A 14607-nucleotide genomic window follows, 5' to 3' on the forward strand; every position below is an offset into this window, starting at 1 on the left:
GATGGGGGGCTTTGGGCTAGTTTGGGTCTGAGCACCAAGAATAAAGCCTCTGTGAACATTCTAACACATTCTCACACAACTCCACCTCCATCTTGGAGTGGAATTTGAGACCCAGGGTCGATGTATATACAGCTTTTTGAGAAACTGCCAAACATGTTTCCAAACTGAACCATCTGGTGTTCCATTGGCAGAAACTGCACACTCCAGGGGAATAGAGCCCCTGCCAACACCCAGTCAGTCCCTTCAAGTCTCTGGCAGTCTCGTGAGTGTGCAGAAGAGCCCCACTGTTAGTCTACTTTGAGCCTCCCCAGGGATGAATGCTGTTGAGCAAGTTTCCTTTCAAATTGTCGTCATGTATCTTCTTTCACAAAGTGCCTGTTCATGAGTCTTGCCCATTTTTGGTTGTTTGTCTTTTTATTACCAACTATAGTGGTTCTGGTGTTATGTAGACACAAGCCTCTGCCTGACATAGTGAACAGATTGTATTATCAGTGTTCCTACTGTCCTGGGGCTTGCTAACTTTCTTAATGCTGTCTCTGGGTGACACAGTCATTTGGGCATCTGACTTTGGCTCAATTCATGATCTCACAGTTTGTGGGTTCAAGCCCTGCATCGGGCTCTGTGCTGACAGCTCGGAGTCTGAATCCTGCTTTAGATTCCGTGTCTCCCTCCCTCCCTCCCTCCCTCCCTCTCTCTCTCTTTCTCTCTCTCTCTGTCCCTCTCATGCTCACGCTCTTTGTGTGTGTCTCTCTCTCAAAAATAAATAAAACATTTAAAAAATTAAAAAAAAAAAACAACCACAGCAAACAGCATGGATTCATTCCATATCTATGAAAGAAAAACATTATTTTATTTATTTCACATTGGAAGAAAAACCAGTATGGTTTCACTTAGGAAGCCTTTTGTTTTCATATTTGCTCATCTACTTGTAATGCATCTGAGCCACCCCGGGCTGATCCGCTACCACTGGAATGTGACTCGGCGTGCCAGGGCACTTCCGGCGCAGGTCTGAAAGCAAAGTTTCAGGGTTTTGGAGGAAAGTTTACTGTTTTCTCGATGCCTGGTAAATACTTGAGCCATGGACACACGGTGCTTTCTGGGGGACAGGCGGCTGCTGGGCATTCTGTGAAGAGGGTCACATATGGAAAGGCTGCCGTGGGGGACGGAAACAGGATGCAGGACCAGAAGGTGCCTTGAGGTCTGGGTCAAAGGAGGCGCTTTCAGGAGGGCACCGAGAGGCCCACTCGAGAACACATGGCAACAAGGGCTGAACAGCAGAGGCCGCCGCAAGCACGGTGTTAGATAAGGGCGGCATTACCGCCCACGAGGGCCGAGGCCTAAACGTGGAGACTGTCTTTGCGGAATCTTGCGTTGCGGAAGGAAAAGACAATATGCATCCTCCCCTCCTCATCCAGCCGCGTCACTGTAATCTTCATACCCACGATTCAACTCGGAGCTTCTGTCTGTAAGCAGGTGCCACTGCTATTCAAATGACAGGTAACAACGGCCCTTAACGTCTGCAGGTAGAGAGCCGCGTGTTGACATCAAGGGTGTCAGCGGTGGACGTGCCAGAGCCACGAAGCCAGCAGGCTCCCAGATTCCACGTGGGTCAGCATGGACTCCACCCACCACATCCGACCAGAAGGTGAACAGAAGAGCTGTTTCCTCCTGTGACGATGTCATTGTCAGTGCCAACAGTGGAATGAAATGTCTTCCTGCAGAACCCCACAGCCTGCACTGATGCTGATCTGGACAGAAGGGTCCCGCATGCTGTGCACCTAGGTCCACGGGCACCGGGCTCCCCGCCCTGACTCCCGGGCGCATGCCCTGTGGAGGGCCCACCCTCACGTCCACCCGTGCCAGGGCACGCCGCCATCCCACCACCCTGCCCTGCCTGTCCCCATCTTCCTTGGGAAGCCTCCCTGTGAGGGCCACCTCCCCTCTGTGGCCTCGGTTTTCTCGCTGTCAACCTCACAGTTGCACAGCCACCTTGGTTCCTACTCAAACTCTTTACTTCTCTCTAGTGTTGCTTGCTTTACTTCCATTCAATTCTTGTTCCTCTGGGACCTTGGTCCTCCTATCCTATGCCTAAGCTCCACCGATTAATCCTCTGTTGAAACCCTCAGGTGAAGTGTGCATGTGATGCCAACAGGCTCCCAGCGAGCAGGAGAGGTTCTCCTGGCCCGAGGGCCACACCCAGGGCCCAGTGGCAGAGCAGTCAGTCACTCACCCAAGGAGTGTCCCAACAAACCCGGATCCCAGACACCCTGGGTCAGTGGCCCCAGGTGCTCAAAAGTCCCCGTGAAGTTACTAACAGCAGCCAAAATTACACTGGGCTGGGAACATAGGGAAGAAACAAGTTGACAGGTCATTTTGAACTAGGGCCTGAAACAAAGTCAGCACTAACCAAACTGTTGTCAGAAAGAAGACAGGAAGAAGGCAGGGAGGAAAGGGGGGGGAGGTAGGGTTGGCGTGTGCGTTCAATCCCTCCTTTGAAACACATATTTGGCTGGACCATATGAAGTTGCCCTTCTCACAGATCAAAACCAGCTGCGTGCTGGTAATTTTACACAGCTTAACCTAATAAGGTCAACACCAGGAAGCTACTAGGTAACCTGAAAAAGGCATCCTTCCAAACGCTGAGTCGTCCATTCCCTGCTTGAAGCCCTTCTTCCAGGCTGATGGGTCTCCAGGTCCGATCCCAGATTTTATCAGCTTCTCCTCTGATAGCCAATCATTTGCAAAACACAAGTAACAGCACCTTTACTGCAAAACACCCGGCGCCTTCCCCCAAGGTCTGAAACACGAAGTCAGTGCTGCTTCAGCTAATGAAAAGCAAAGTCCCCATCTGAAAAGAACACCTCAGAGAATGTCAAAAATGAGCAGAATCTGTTTATTCCAGAATTTGTTTAGACCACCCCTCCACACCCGGCTTGGGCAGCCCGCGATCACATTCCTGCTTTCTTGTCTACAAAAACATGGGTGTGCCAAGAGCGTGTAAACCCCATGACACACACCACATAATAGGAATCACTTTGTCATCCAAATCCCACAAGGGAATCTTCACAGAGGCCTACTTACTGAAACCAGAGCAGGCGGGACACTTTCCTATCGGAGGTCAGGACGCTGCCCCCCGCAGAGGCCAGCGCCCCTCCCCTGCCCCCCGAGCTGGCCCACCAGCTCCCGCCCACCACCACTCTGCCTCCGCTCACTCCTGCACCCACCACAGACGGCACATCCAATGGGCCACCCCAGCAGCCATGCTGAGGGTCTCAGTCTTCCTTCCTGTAAAATGATGGGTGCCACCTCGAAACAGCCCGGCAGCATCGGGGGAGATGGACAGGTTAACCTACCTTCACAAACTATAAAATGCTTCCATACCCCACCTCCGCCTCTGCCCTGGCCCATTCTCCCAGCCAGGTGTCCTCAGAAGCATCGTGGGGCCCCCTTTCTCTGGGCAAGGGCGCCCTCCATCGCCTGCGTCCACCTGTGGGCTCAGGTGTAAAACCGTCAGAACCTCTGTCCTGGCGACACCTCAGAGAGTCGGTGACACTGTTCTCCCGCACGCCCTGGGGTTGGCCAGTTCCCGTTGGCCTAATTCAGTCTATGAACTTTGTGTGTGAACAGAATGCCTTCAAGTGGGTTTTCCAAGATGAAATTCCATGACTACCTCCTTCTGATGTAGCTTTTGCCCAATGTTAAGAAAACGAATCTAGTGACAATTCCTACCAAACTCAGCGTTCTCATAAAAATTGGGTAATGAAGTGAAATCAAGTTAAAAGTGAGTTATTTTATTTATTTTTAAAATTTTTTGAATGTTTATTTTTGAAAGCGAGAGACAGAGCGTGAGTGGGGGAGGGGTAGAGAGAGAGGGAGACTCAGAATCTGAAGCGGGCTCCAGGCTCCAAACTGTCAGCACAGAGCCCAACGTGGGGCTTGAATCCACGAACATGAGGTCACGACCTGAGCCGAAGTGGGACGCTCACCTGACTGAGCCCCCCAGGCGCCCCTCAGTGAGAAGCTCTACATAATGTGTTATTTTACCAGTGCTCTCCGATGGAGGAGGAAGGACCAAACAATCTCACGTTAGTGCACCTGCTTGCTGCTTGAGAAGACACACTGCTATTAATGCCAATAAAGAACACAACACAACACATCCCTTCAGCGAGTCAGCTCCCATGGCACCAACACCCACCGCCTGTCGCAGGCTGGGCCGGGGCAGAGGCGGCCCCAGGTCTCTGTTGTCCACTCTCCCTCTCGTCCCTGCCTCAGGCGGCCACCGGGCCAGCCACTCGGGACAGCTCTCACCTCAGCAATGGCTTTTACAAGCTGATTCTGTCCTGCATTTTCCCTAGTAAAGCTTGGTAATGTTTGGGTTTTTTTTTTTAACATATTAGTTTTTCTCTAAAATATTATTTGGCTCTTATTACTGACATCCAATAATTTTAAGTTTCTTTTTCTCCAAGTCATATATAAGTGAAATCAGGACTTAATTTGGAGAAAATTCATATAAAAATGCAAACATGTAAGACAAATAATGCTTGCTACGAAAGTTATACAAAGAAGTGGGGTGTTAACGACAGGCAAACGCTCCTGTGCCCACTGGAGGGACGGTCAACGGCACAGGTGCTGTGGTTTCCTCAATGTGGAGCTTCCTCAAACATCGACAACAGCACTGCCGTGTTACCCAGCAAGTGCACCTCTGGGAATTCATTCGACGGAACTGAAGGCAAGGTCTTGAGCGGGTCCTCGTATGCCAACAGGGCCCTGGCTCAACTGGGAGGAAGGGCCAAGAAGCCAGGCTGTGTGCAGAGGCCCCGTTCCCCAGGCAGCAGCAGGGCAGGCCGTCAGGAGGCTGTGAGCCCACCATGCCAGCGTGGACCCCCCGCCCCCACCCCACAAAGTCCGGGAGGAAACAAACACTGGGTTACTTTTTATTGAAGAACGTTCTGTTGTAACCTCACCACGTTCTGCACACGAGTGCTGGAGGCCAACTCCGTCTCCAGGAAGGGGGACCATCCCATGGGGCAGGAGACCTTGCCAGCATGAGGGGCACAGGGCGGCAGCGGCTCGGGATCCAGCAGCCTTGGCCACGTCCCCCTCGCGCCCACGGCGCACCGGCCCGCGGTGAGTTATTCGGCCACAAACAGCAGTAGTTTGCCGTCCAGGGTGGTGGTGGCAAGCCGCAATTGAAGACGAAATGTGGTTCAGTCACTTTCATTAGCTGAGGGTCCTGTAAGGTAGGAAGCAAGGGCACTTTCTGCAGGCGTTTGCCTCATTTTCCATTTTCTAGACCACAGAACCGAGTGCGTCAAAAACAGTAAAATCTCCACGTGCAGCAGGTGCTGTATTCTACTCGACGGGTGCGAACCGCATGTCACTGCTGCTCTGATGCTCGAGAGGAGCATCAGGAGAGGACAGGGCGGCCTCCAGACGTGCCCGCCAGCTCTCGGCCACTCCTGCGGGCCGGGCGGCGAGCCACAGCCCAGGGCGGGGGCGGAGGGCGGCTGGCTCGGTGGCGGGGACAGATGGCGGGGGGGTAGGGGCAGATGCCCTCCTTCTGCCCCGTTAACGCAGTGAGGTGGGGTCCGCGTCCTGGGGAGCAAATCCAGGCAGTGCCCTCCCGCCAGGTCTCCTGCTGTAGGGACACGACTCCACAGACGCCTGTTGGCTCACAACCCCCGAGGCCGGAAGGCGTGCGACCCAGTGTGAGCGGGAGCCCCTCGCCCGGCTGTGGGCGGCCACCCGCCCCCGTCCTCACGTGGCCTTTCCTCCTCGCAGGCCCTGCTTTCTCTCCCTCCGTCAGGCCGCCGGGCCTATCGGACGAGGAACCCACCCTCAGGCCGCCCCGGCTTTGCCTCCCGAGAGCCCTCCCTGCAAGGGGGTCAGGGCCCGACCGTGTGCCCGGGCGAGGGGGGCGGCCCTGCGTCCACGGCACAGACACAAGCCGAGCCTTCCCACTCTGCTCTCGGCGACACAGGCACTCCGCCCCCCATGGCCACTCTCTGTCCACCTCCGCCTGCCTCTGGGCTCGAATGGGGAAATGGGTGCCGGGCACCGACCCCGCGAGTGACCCGAGACCAGGTGGTGAGCACACGGCAGCTCCCGCATGGGGCTCGGGCCCCCCCCCGGCCACGGACCTCATCTTCCCTGGGGTTCTGGTGAAGTCTGAACTTGGCTCACTACAGAGTCTGGTCTAAGGCACGGAGCTGGGTCTGTTGCCCCAAGTCCCGCTCTTCATTCTGGGCCGTGAGGGGCTACGTGGGGCGCACGTGGCTGTCCACAGCCAACGGTCACCCCTGCAAGCTCCCGGTGGCTCTTAGCGTCCTGGGTCCACCAGCACTGGCTCGGCTTACCTCACAGACCCCCAGTGGTCTCTTTCCCGCCAAATGGCAGTGGATTTTATCATTAGAGATACACGATGGGGTGGGGGCTGATTAACAAACAAATAAAAACAGAGACTTTCATTCCAAGGCTAAGGAAGTGGTTACAAACCCACGGTTTGAAGACTGTCCTTAGAACCGGGCTCCAGAGGCAGGACCCAGAGCGGCCGACACATAGGTTTCTTGGCTCGTGAACGGCTCCACGCAGGGTCCTTTAAACAGCAGGACCTGGCCAGATGCACCACGACCTCACCTGTCATTTCCACATGGACCCAACGCAGGTGTGCTGTGTGATATTTGTAAGCGGCCGCGCGGAAATTCTGCATTTCGACGCATTGCACAAATCGCCGTGTGGCCATCCGGTGGGACTTCAACTCCAATCAACTCACTCTCTTGCCCAGAGAAGGCACGCAACCCTCACCTACGAATCTTCTCTTCCTTCAGACGACACAATCGGCACCAGAGCCCTTGCCCCGCGGTACCTCAGCGCCGCCTTCCCGCCATGTCCCGCCGGCCACCACACTAGCTGAGGTTCTGGGCTCCTCCCGGAGCCGCGTGGACTCGCCCCCGAGCCCACCTTGCAAACGTCTGCCAATTCAGCCCCACCAAGTGGCTGCGCGACCCCTTCAGTGTTACGGTCCAGAATCTAAACCACATCCGCGGGGTCGGGCGCTTCAGTCTCGGGTGCGGATCTGTGCCTCTCTGGGGGCGTGGAAACGTCCTCGAGCCTATCTCTCTCCTTCCCCGTCTCTCGGGCGTGCTCCCAGAGCCTTCCACAACTGATCTTTCCTACCTTCCCACGCTGGGTTGTTACTGCTGTTACAGTACGGGAATTCGACACAACTTGGATATTTGAACCACTGTACTTTCGGTATCTTTGCCGATATTTTGGGACAGCGCCCTCGGTCGGGCCACAGCCAGGCTGAGCCCACCGGCCGCGCCAAGAACAAGATGATGTGCAGGGGAGCAGCGTGTACTTTTGTGACCTTTGGGTTTTAAAAGCCTCTGCCTCAGAATAGGTAAAACATCCATTAATAGAGTCAATAGGAGACTTTGCTGCTTCTGTTCCCGCAGATCTAGAAACTGCCGGGCTGGGAGGAAGAGAGGAGAACAGGTGCAAGCCCTCCAACTCCATGGGTCCTCACAGAGGTCCGGGAACCCACCTTTGCCCAGAATCCTTCCCTGCAGAAGCAGGTGCCAGGCACCCAGACGGCCACGGGGGCCCCGCCCGGAGCACAAGCCACGAGGCAGCAGACCCCGTGCGGCGCGGGGGGCAGATGGGCCGTGGAGCTCCCGCCGCCCCGTGCCCTGGCCCTGGGCCCGAGACGCTGCACGGAGGGCCCAGCCCACCGAGGTCTGCGCAGACACGGCCCGGGGGGGGCCACCGATGAGGGCCTGTCTTCCGGCTCATCGGGTGTGCTCCAGCAACGCCCCGACACCCGGGAGCCTGTCTTAGATCGGGCCAGGGGACAAACGACCACGGTCTGGAGCCCAGGAGACCCAGGTCAGCAGGCACGGCGGGTTCTAGGGGCTCCGGGTTGCAGACTTCCGGTGCGGCCCTCACCTGGGGGAAGGGGCCACGGCCCACTCTGGGGCTGTTGTGGGGGCACTGAGCCGGTTCCTGAGGGCTCCACCTCACGACAGTCTCCCCCCCCTACACGACGCACCTCAGGACAGTCCCCCGCCTCCTAACACAACGCACCTCACGACAGTCTCTCCCTCTTAACACGACGCACCTCACGACACTCTCCTCCCCCAATTTGACACACCTCATGACAGTCCCCCCGCCTAACACGACGCACCTCACGACACTCTCCCCCCCCCAATTTGACGCACCTCATGACAGTCCCCCCTCCTAACACGACGCACCTCACGACAGTCTCCCCCAACATGACACACCTCACAACAGTCTCCCCCCCAACACGACGCACCTCACGACACTCTCCCCCCCCAATTTGACGCACCTCATGACAGTCCCCCCGCCTAACACGACGCACCTCACGACAGTCCCCCCCAACATGACACACCTCACGACAGTCTCCCCCCCAACACGACGCACCTCACGACACTCTCCCCCCCCCCAATTTGACGCACCTCATGACAGTCCCCCCGCCTAACACGACGCACCTCACGACAGTCCCCCCTCCTAACATGATGCACCTCGTGACAGTCTCCCCCCCCAACACAACACACCTCACGACAGCCCCCCCCCAACACGACGCACCTCACGACAGTCTCCCCCCCAACACGACGTACCTCACGACAGCCCCCCCCCCAACACGACGCACCTCAGGACAGTCCCCCCTCAACACGACGCACCTCATGACAGTCTCCCCCAACATGACACACCTCACGACAGTCTCCCCCCCCAACACGACGCACCTCACGACACTCTCCCCCCCCAATTTGACGCACCTCACGACAGTCCCCCCTCCTAACACGACGCACCTCACGACAGTCCCCCCCAACATGACACACCTCATGACAGTCTCCCCCCCAACACGACGCACCTCACGACACTCTCCCCCCCCAATTTGACGCACCTCACGACAGTCCCCCCTCCTAACACGACGCACCTCACGACACTCTCCCCCAATTTGACGCACCTCATGACAGTCCCCCCTCCTAACACGACGCACCTCACGACACTCTCCCCCCCCAATTTGACGCACCTCACGACAGTCCCCCCTCCTAACACGACGCACCTCACGACACTCTCCCCCAATTTGACGCACCTCGTGACAGTCTCCCCCCCCAACACAACACACCTCACGACAGCCCCCCCCCAACACGACGCACCTCAGGACAGTCCCCCCCCAACACAACGCACCTCATGACAGTCCCCCCGCCTAACACGACGCACCTCACGACAGTCTCCCCCCCCAACACGACGCACCTCACGACAGCCCCCCCTCCTAACACGACGCACCTCACAACAGCCCCCCCTCCTAACACAACGCACCTCATGACAGTCTCCCCCAACATGACACACCTCACGACAGTCTCCCCCCCAACACGACGCACCTCACGACACTCTCCCCCCCCAATTTGACGCACCTCAGGACAGTCCCCCGCCTCCTAACACAACGCACCTCACGACAGTCTCTCCCTCTTAACACGACGCACCTCACGACACTCTCCTCCCCCAATTTGACGCACCTCATGACAGTCCCCCCGCCTAACACGACGCACCTCACGACAGTCTCCCCCAACATGACACACCTCACGACAGTCTCCCCCCCAACACGACGCACCTCACGACACTCTCCCCCCCCCAATTTGACGCACCTCATGACAGTCCCCCCGCCTAACACGACGCACCTCACGACAGTCCCCCCTCCTAACATGATGCACCTCGTGACAGTCTCCCCCCACAACACAACACACCTCACGACAGTCTCCCCCCCAACACGACGTACCTCACGACAGCCCCCCCCCCAACACGACGCACCTCAGGACAGTCCCCCCCCAACACAACGCACCTCATGACAGTCTCCCCCAACATGACACACCTCACGACAGTCTCCCCCCCAACACGACGCACCTCACGACACTCTCCCCCCCCAATTTGACGCACCTCACGACAGTCCCCCCTCCTAACACGACGCACCTCACGACACTCTCCCCCAATTTGACGCACCTCATGACAGTCCCCCCGCCTAACACGACGCACCTCACGACAGTCCCCCCTCCTAACATGACGCACCTCGTGACAGTCTCCCCCCCCAACACAACACACCTCACGACAGCCCCACCCCCAACACGACGCACCTCAGGACAGTCCCCCCCCAACACAACGCACCTCATGACAGTCCCCCCGCCTAACACGACGCACCTCACGACAGTCTCCCCCCCCAACACGACGCACCTCACGACAGCCCCCCCCTCCTAACACGACGCACCTCACGACAGCCCCCCCCTCCTAACACAACGCACCTCACGACAGTCTCCCCCAACATGACACACCTCACGACAGTCTCCCCCCCAACACGACGCACCTCACGACACTCTCCCCCCCAATTTGACGCACCTCATGACAGTCCCCCCGCCTAACACGACGCACCTCACGACAGTCCCCCCCAACACGACACACCTCACAACAGTCTCCCCCGCCAACACGACGCACCTCACGACAGTCCCCCCCTCCTAACACGACGTACCTCACGACAGTCTCCCCCCCCAACACGACGCACCTCACGACAGTCCCCCCCTCCTAACACGACGCACCTCACGACAGTCTCCCCCCCCAACACGACGCACCTCACGACAGTCCCCCCCTCCTAACACGACGCACCTCACCACAGTCCCCCCTCCTAACATGACGCACCTCACGACACTCTCCCCCCCCAACACGACGCACCTCACGACAGTCCCCCCCCTCCTAACACGACGCACCTCACGACAGTCCCCCCCCTCCTAACAGGACGCACTGGGGCTTGGCCTTCCACCTCTGGGGGGTGGAGGGGGACAAGAACCCCGGTGGCGGTTTGGGATAGTGGGGAGTCACACTTGCTCAGTCCACAAGCAGGGGCGCAGGGCACAGACGCACACCTGAGTGCGTCTGCCGAGACTGACGCCCGTCACAGACACCGCGTCTGCTCGGTGGTCTCCGTGAACCACTCTGGCTCCGGTCCCGTGTCTCCTCCACCCCGTTCACGACCCGAGGGCTTGGCTCGCACACACTGTGATGCGCCTGCAGCCGCCCCGAAGGTCGGCACCTCGTCCCCCTCAGGAGACGCATCCCCAGATCACCTCAGCTTCACTAAAACCATCAGTTTTCGTCTTAGAATTGTTGGGTTCAAGACGTCCCGGTAATCTCCTAGGCGACGAGCCATCAGCCTGGCAACAGCTCCCTGGGAGGACGTTTTCTCGTCGTTGACGCTGACCGACGTTCGCTTCCACGAGTGATTAAGTGAATGAAACGTCAGGAACGCAGAAATAACAATAAGCACGATTTCTGGGCGCTCGCAGCCCACAGGCAGCGCCCCGTGTGGTGGAGGTCTCCACTGACGCCGATTAGAAGATTGGAATCAGTCGAGATATCCTGCCCGAGACGACACCGGTGGGGCCGTCAGAGGCAGGGCAGAGGCGTCCAGACTTTCATTACTCGGTTAAAACGTTAAATCCTCTCCGGAGTTTCCGTGTGCTATGAACCCGGACACGTGTGTGCTACGAGGTCAGACCTTGGTCCTACCATACATTTGTCATCCAGTACGGGGCAAGTGCCCTCTCTCGACCTCTGTTTGGGATGGACACCAGGTGACACGACCGAGCCAGGAGTCAGAAGGGCCGTGCCGGGTCTTGCATGTAGCGCACCTGCCAGAACCAGACGCCCGGGCGCACTCGGAGGTCACCACATTGGCATCGGTGTGGGACCGAACAGAGAAAGGACGGATACAAAACTCTGCAGTTTTCAGACCGAGTATACAACTTACACAACCCAAGAGAAACAGACTGATGCTTCCAGTTCAGACTGTGGCCTGAGAATGTGTACTGTTCTGGAAGGAGAACTTAGTTCTTATTTCAAAGAAACGGTTAAAAGAAAGTCAGATTTCACACTGGAGCAAAACTTCACTTACTCACAAGTCCCCAAATAATCTTACACTCACGGACATGTGTTAAATTCATTTTAAAATTTCTCTTTCCTTGAACTGTATCAGAGACGATGATGAACCACACACATCTGGGACCAAAAACAAAAAAAAATGAGGTTTATCTGTTCTAAATACCTCAGTCTGCAAAACACTGCTACAAATCTCATACTAATGACATCTTACAACATTAATAACCCTTTCTTAGAACAGATCTTCAAACAACAGAAAAATAACTTTCAGATGGCTGAGTCACTTCTATATCCAAACTTTTGAACCATTAGGAAAAGCAACAGCGTCCGGGGGATAAACACAGTAGCTCTGAGTCCTGTGAGTTTCGTTTGAATTTGGCGAGGAATTCCACCTCTGAAGGTCAGGCCTTCATCCGTGTAAACGGAACACAAGCAGTGTGTCCCCGGCTGTCTGCATCAGTGGGTCCCTGCGGTCTGGGTGCCCTGTGGGGCTGGGGCTGCACGGGAAGCACCACGGCAGGAAGATGGCACGCGAGCGAGAGAGGTTTGTCTAAACACACGGGATGCGAGACGAGTCCCTCTGGAGCCACGTGGCCACGCTGAACCGAGAAGGACAGGGAGATTCTCCCCACTGCTCTGCCTGGACGGACGTGTGACTCACTTTCTTGGTGGTGAGGGACAGAAAGCCAGCTTGGACGAGTTGAGTAGAAAAGGCATTTTATTATATGGTTATTGGAATGCCTAAAGGTGCTCAACAACAAAAATGGATTTTGGAGTCAGGAAAAGCCACAGCTGTGGACAGATGGCAACAGAAGTCTTATCTCACTTATGCTACTGGCCTTCAGCTTCGGCCACTGCTTTCTCTGAGTTCCAGCTTCAAAATGTGGCCTACGCAGGGTCAGGTGTTGAGTCTTTGCTGCTCCCGTGACAACCACATGGGTGGAAAGTCTGAGAAAGGCAGTGAGACAGAAAGATAAACTATGAGGGACAGGGACGAGTCCTTTCCTTCAATAAAATCGGGACGTCCCATGAGAGTGAATGCATGCATCCCACTGCTGCAGGGGCACTGACCTCACCATAGCTCTTGCAAGGTCGAGGGTGGTGACTACTGAAGGGACCAGCACTCTGAGGCTTGGGCAGGTGTCATTCATGCATGTGGCTGAGCTGCAGGAAAATAGCGACAAGCCTGGAAAAGGAAATGATAGCCAGAGGGACAAGTTTATGACATCACTTTCCGCCCAAGGAAATCGGTCTCTGTTACAGCAAAGTGTGTGTGTGCTGGAGGGGGATCTCAGGCTTTAATCACCACATGGACACAGAAGGTGAGGACTCGGGGTCTCATGATAAAGGGAGTTGGGCCAAAAACCCCGCACGAAGCCAGAAGATTCACACGTTTAGACCTGAGTGAAGCACAGACAAGAAAGGGCATCCAGACAGCAGGGAGATGAGATGTCTCAGCCTGAGGTGAGGAGGTCACCTCCAAAATCCATAGCAGAGGGCTGCCTAACAGGGAGTTTGCAGTTTTAGCTTGTAGCTTGTGCTCTGTGATAAAAGGAAATCCGTATCAAGAAACTAACCAAAAAAACCCCCAGGCCACTCCTCCACTAAAGCCTTGCAGGACCCTCAAGGTAAGCTCTGGATCTCTGGGTGTTTTCCCATGAATGAGAGTCAGTGGACACGGTGCCAGCAGGAAGGAGTACCGAATACTGTAGACGACAGAGCCATCACATGTGTCTTCAAATCAGTATGTTGAAAATGGCTAGGAACACAACAAAAGAATAAGCTGTTATACTAAAGAACTGGAAGACTGAAGACAACCAAAGCGAAGCCAGAAATAAGAGTAGGGCAACAGAACGTAAACTTCCGGTTGGTGGGTTAAGACCTGGTTAGAGACAGCTGAATAGTGGACCTGTGAACTGGAAGACAGGCGTGAAGAGATCACACAGAACGCAGCTCATAGAGTTGAGAGGATGGGAAATATGAAGGAGACTTTAGATGGCAGACTAAGCCCAAATATCCACCTAAAAGAAGTTCCAAGGACGCCCGGGTGGCTTATCGACTCTTGATTTTGGCTCAGGTCATGATCTCAGGGTCATGAAACGGAGCCCTGCATCAGGCTCCACGCTGGGTATGGAGCCTGCTTAAGGTTCTCTCTCCCCCCGCCCCCACCTCTCTCTCAAAAAATAAGAATAAGAGTAAGAAAATAAGAATAAAAATAAAATCAAATGAGTTCTGAAAGGCAAGAACAATGAGACTGGACAAGAGAAAATATTTGAAGGGATAATGGCCAGAATTATCCAGAATTAAGGAAAAATCAAATAGCCGTTGAGGGAACAAAATGAGTTCTAGGAAAGATAAAAAATAATAAACCCACAACTACGTTTATATTAAGTCTCCAGGACAGTACCCACAACAATCTTTCTCAACTGGTGGCCTCATCCTGAATCTCTATCACACGGAGTGGGCTTACGTAAATACGGGCAGCCATCCCCACTCACAGAGAAGGCAGGTGAGGCACAAAGGTGACACCAAAACACAGGCTCCCAGTGACTCTGAGGCGTATCAGGAATTAAGGTCCGTTTTATACATATTACTCATTTTTCAATTTTAAATATTACTGCCGGTTATTGGCCATTAACTTTCTCAGGTGTCCTTCATTAA

General features: G+C 55.6%; 1 protein-coding gene and 2 long non-coding RNA genes across 3 annotated transcripts in view; all 3 read right to left on the reverse strand.

The window, feature by feature from the left end:
• Positions 1-816: 816 nt before the first annotated feature.
• LOC131515211 (uncharacterized) lies at positions 817-3133 on the reverse strand. Its single transcript, XR_009263517.1, has 2 exons — positions 2616-3133; positions 817-1517 (listed from the first exon to the last, which is right to left on the reverse strand). It is a non-coding gene; the product is annotated as an uncharacterized LOC131515211 (long non-coding RNA).
• A 1788-nt stretch (positions 3134-4921) lies between these two features.
• WDR27 (WD repeat domain 27) overlaps positions 4922-14607 on the reverse strand; it is a gene marked incomplete at its 5' end in the record, with an annotated part of 158843 nt that continues 149157 nt past the window's right edge. Inside the window, one exon of the mRNA XM_058736176.1 lies at positions 4922-5233. Coding sequence (XP_058592159.1) covers positions 4961-5233 — 273 coding nt within the window. The remainder of the gene's footprint in view (positions 5234-14607) is intronic.
• On the reverse strand, positions 11994-13472 carry LOC131515212 (uncharacterized). The gene is made up of 2 exons (XR_009263518.1): positions 13018-13472; positions 11994-12894 (listed from the first exon to the last, which is right to left on the reverse strand). It is a non-coding gene; the product is annotated as an uncharacterized LOC131515212 (long non-coding RNA).

This window comes from Neofelis nebulosa, chromosome 6 (genome assembly GCF_028018385.1).
Source record: "Neofelis nebulosa isolate mNeoNeb1 chromosome 6, mNeoNeb1.pri, whole genome shotgun sequence".
Classification (NCBI taxonomy): Eukaryota; Metazoa; Chordata; class Mammalia; order Carnivora; family Felidae; genus Neofelis; species Neofelis nebulosa.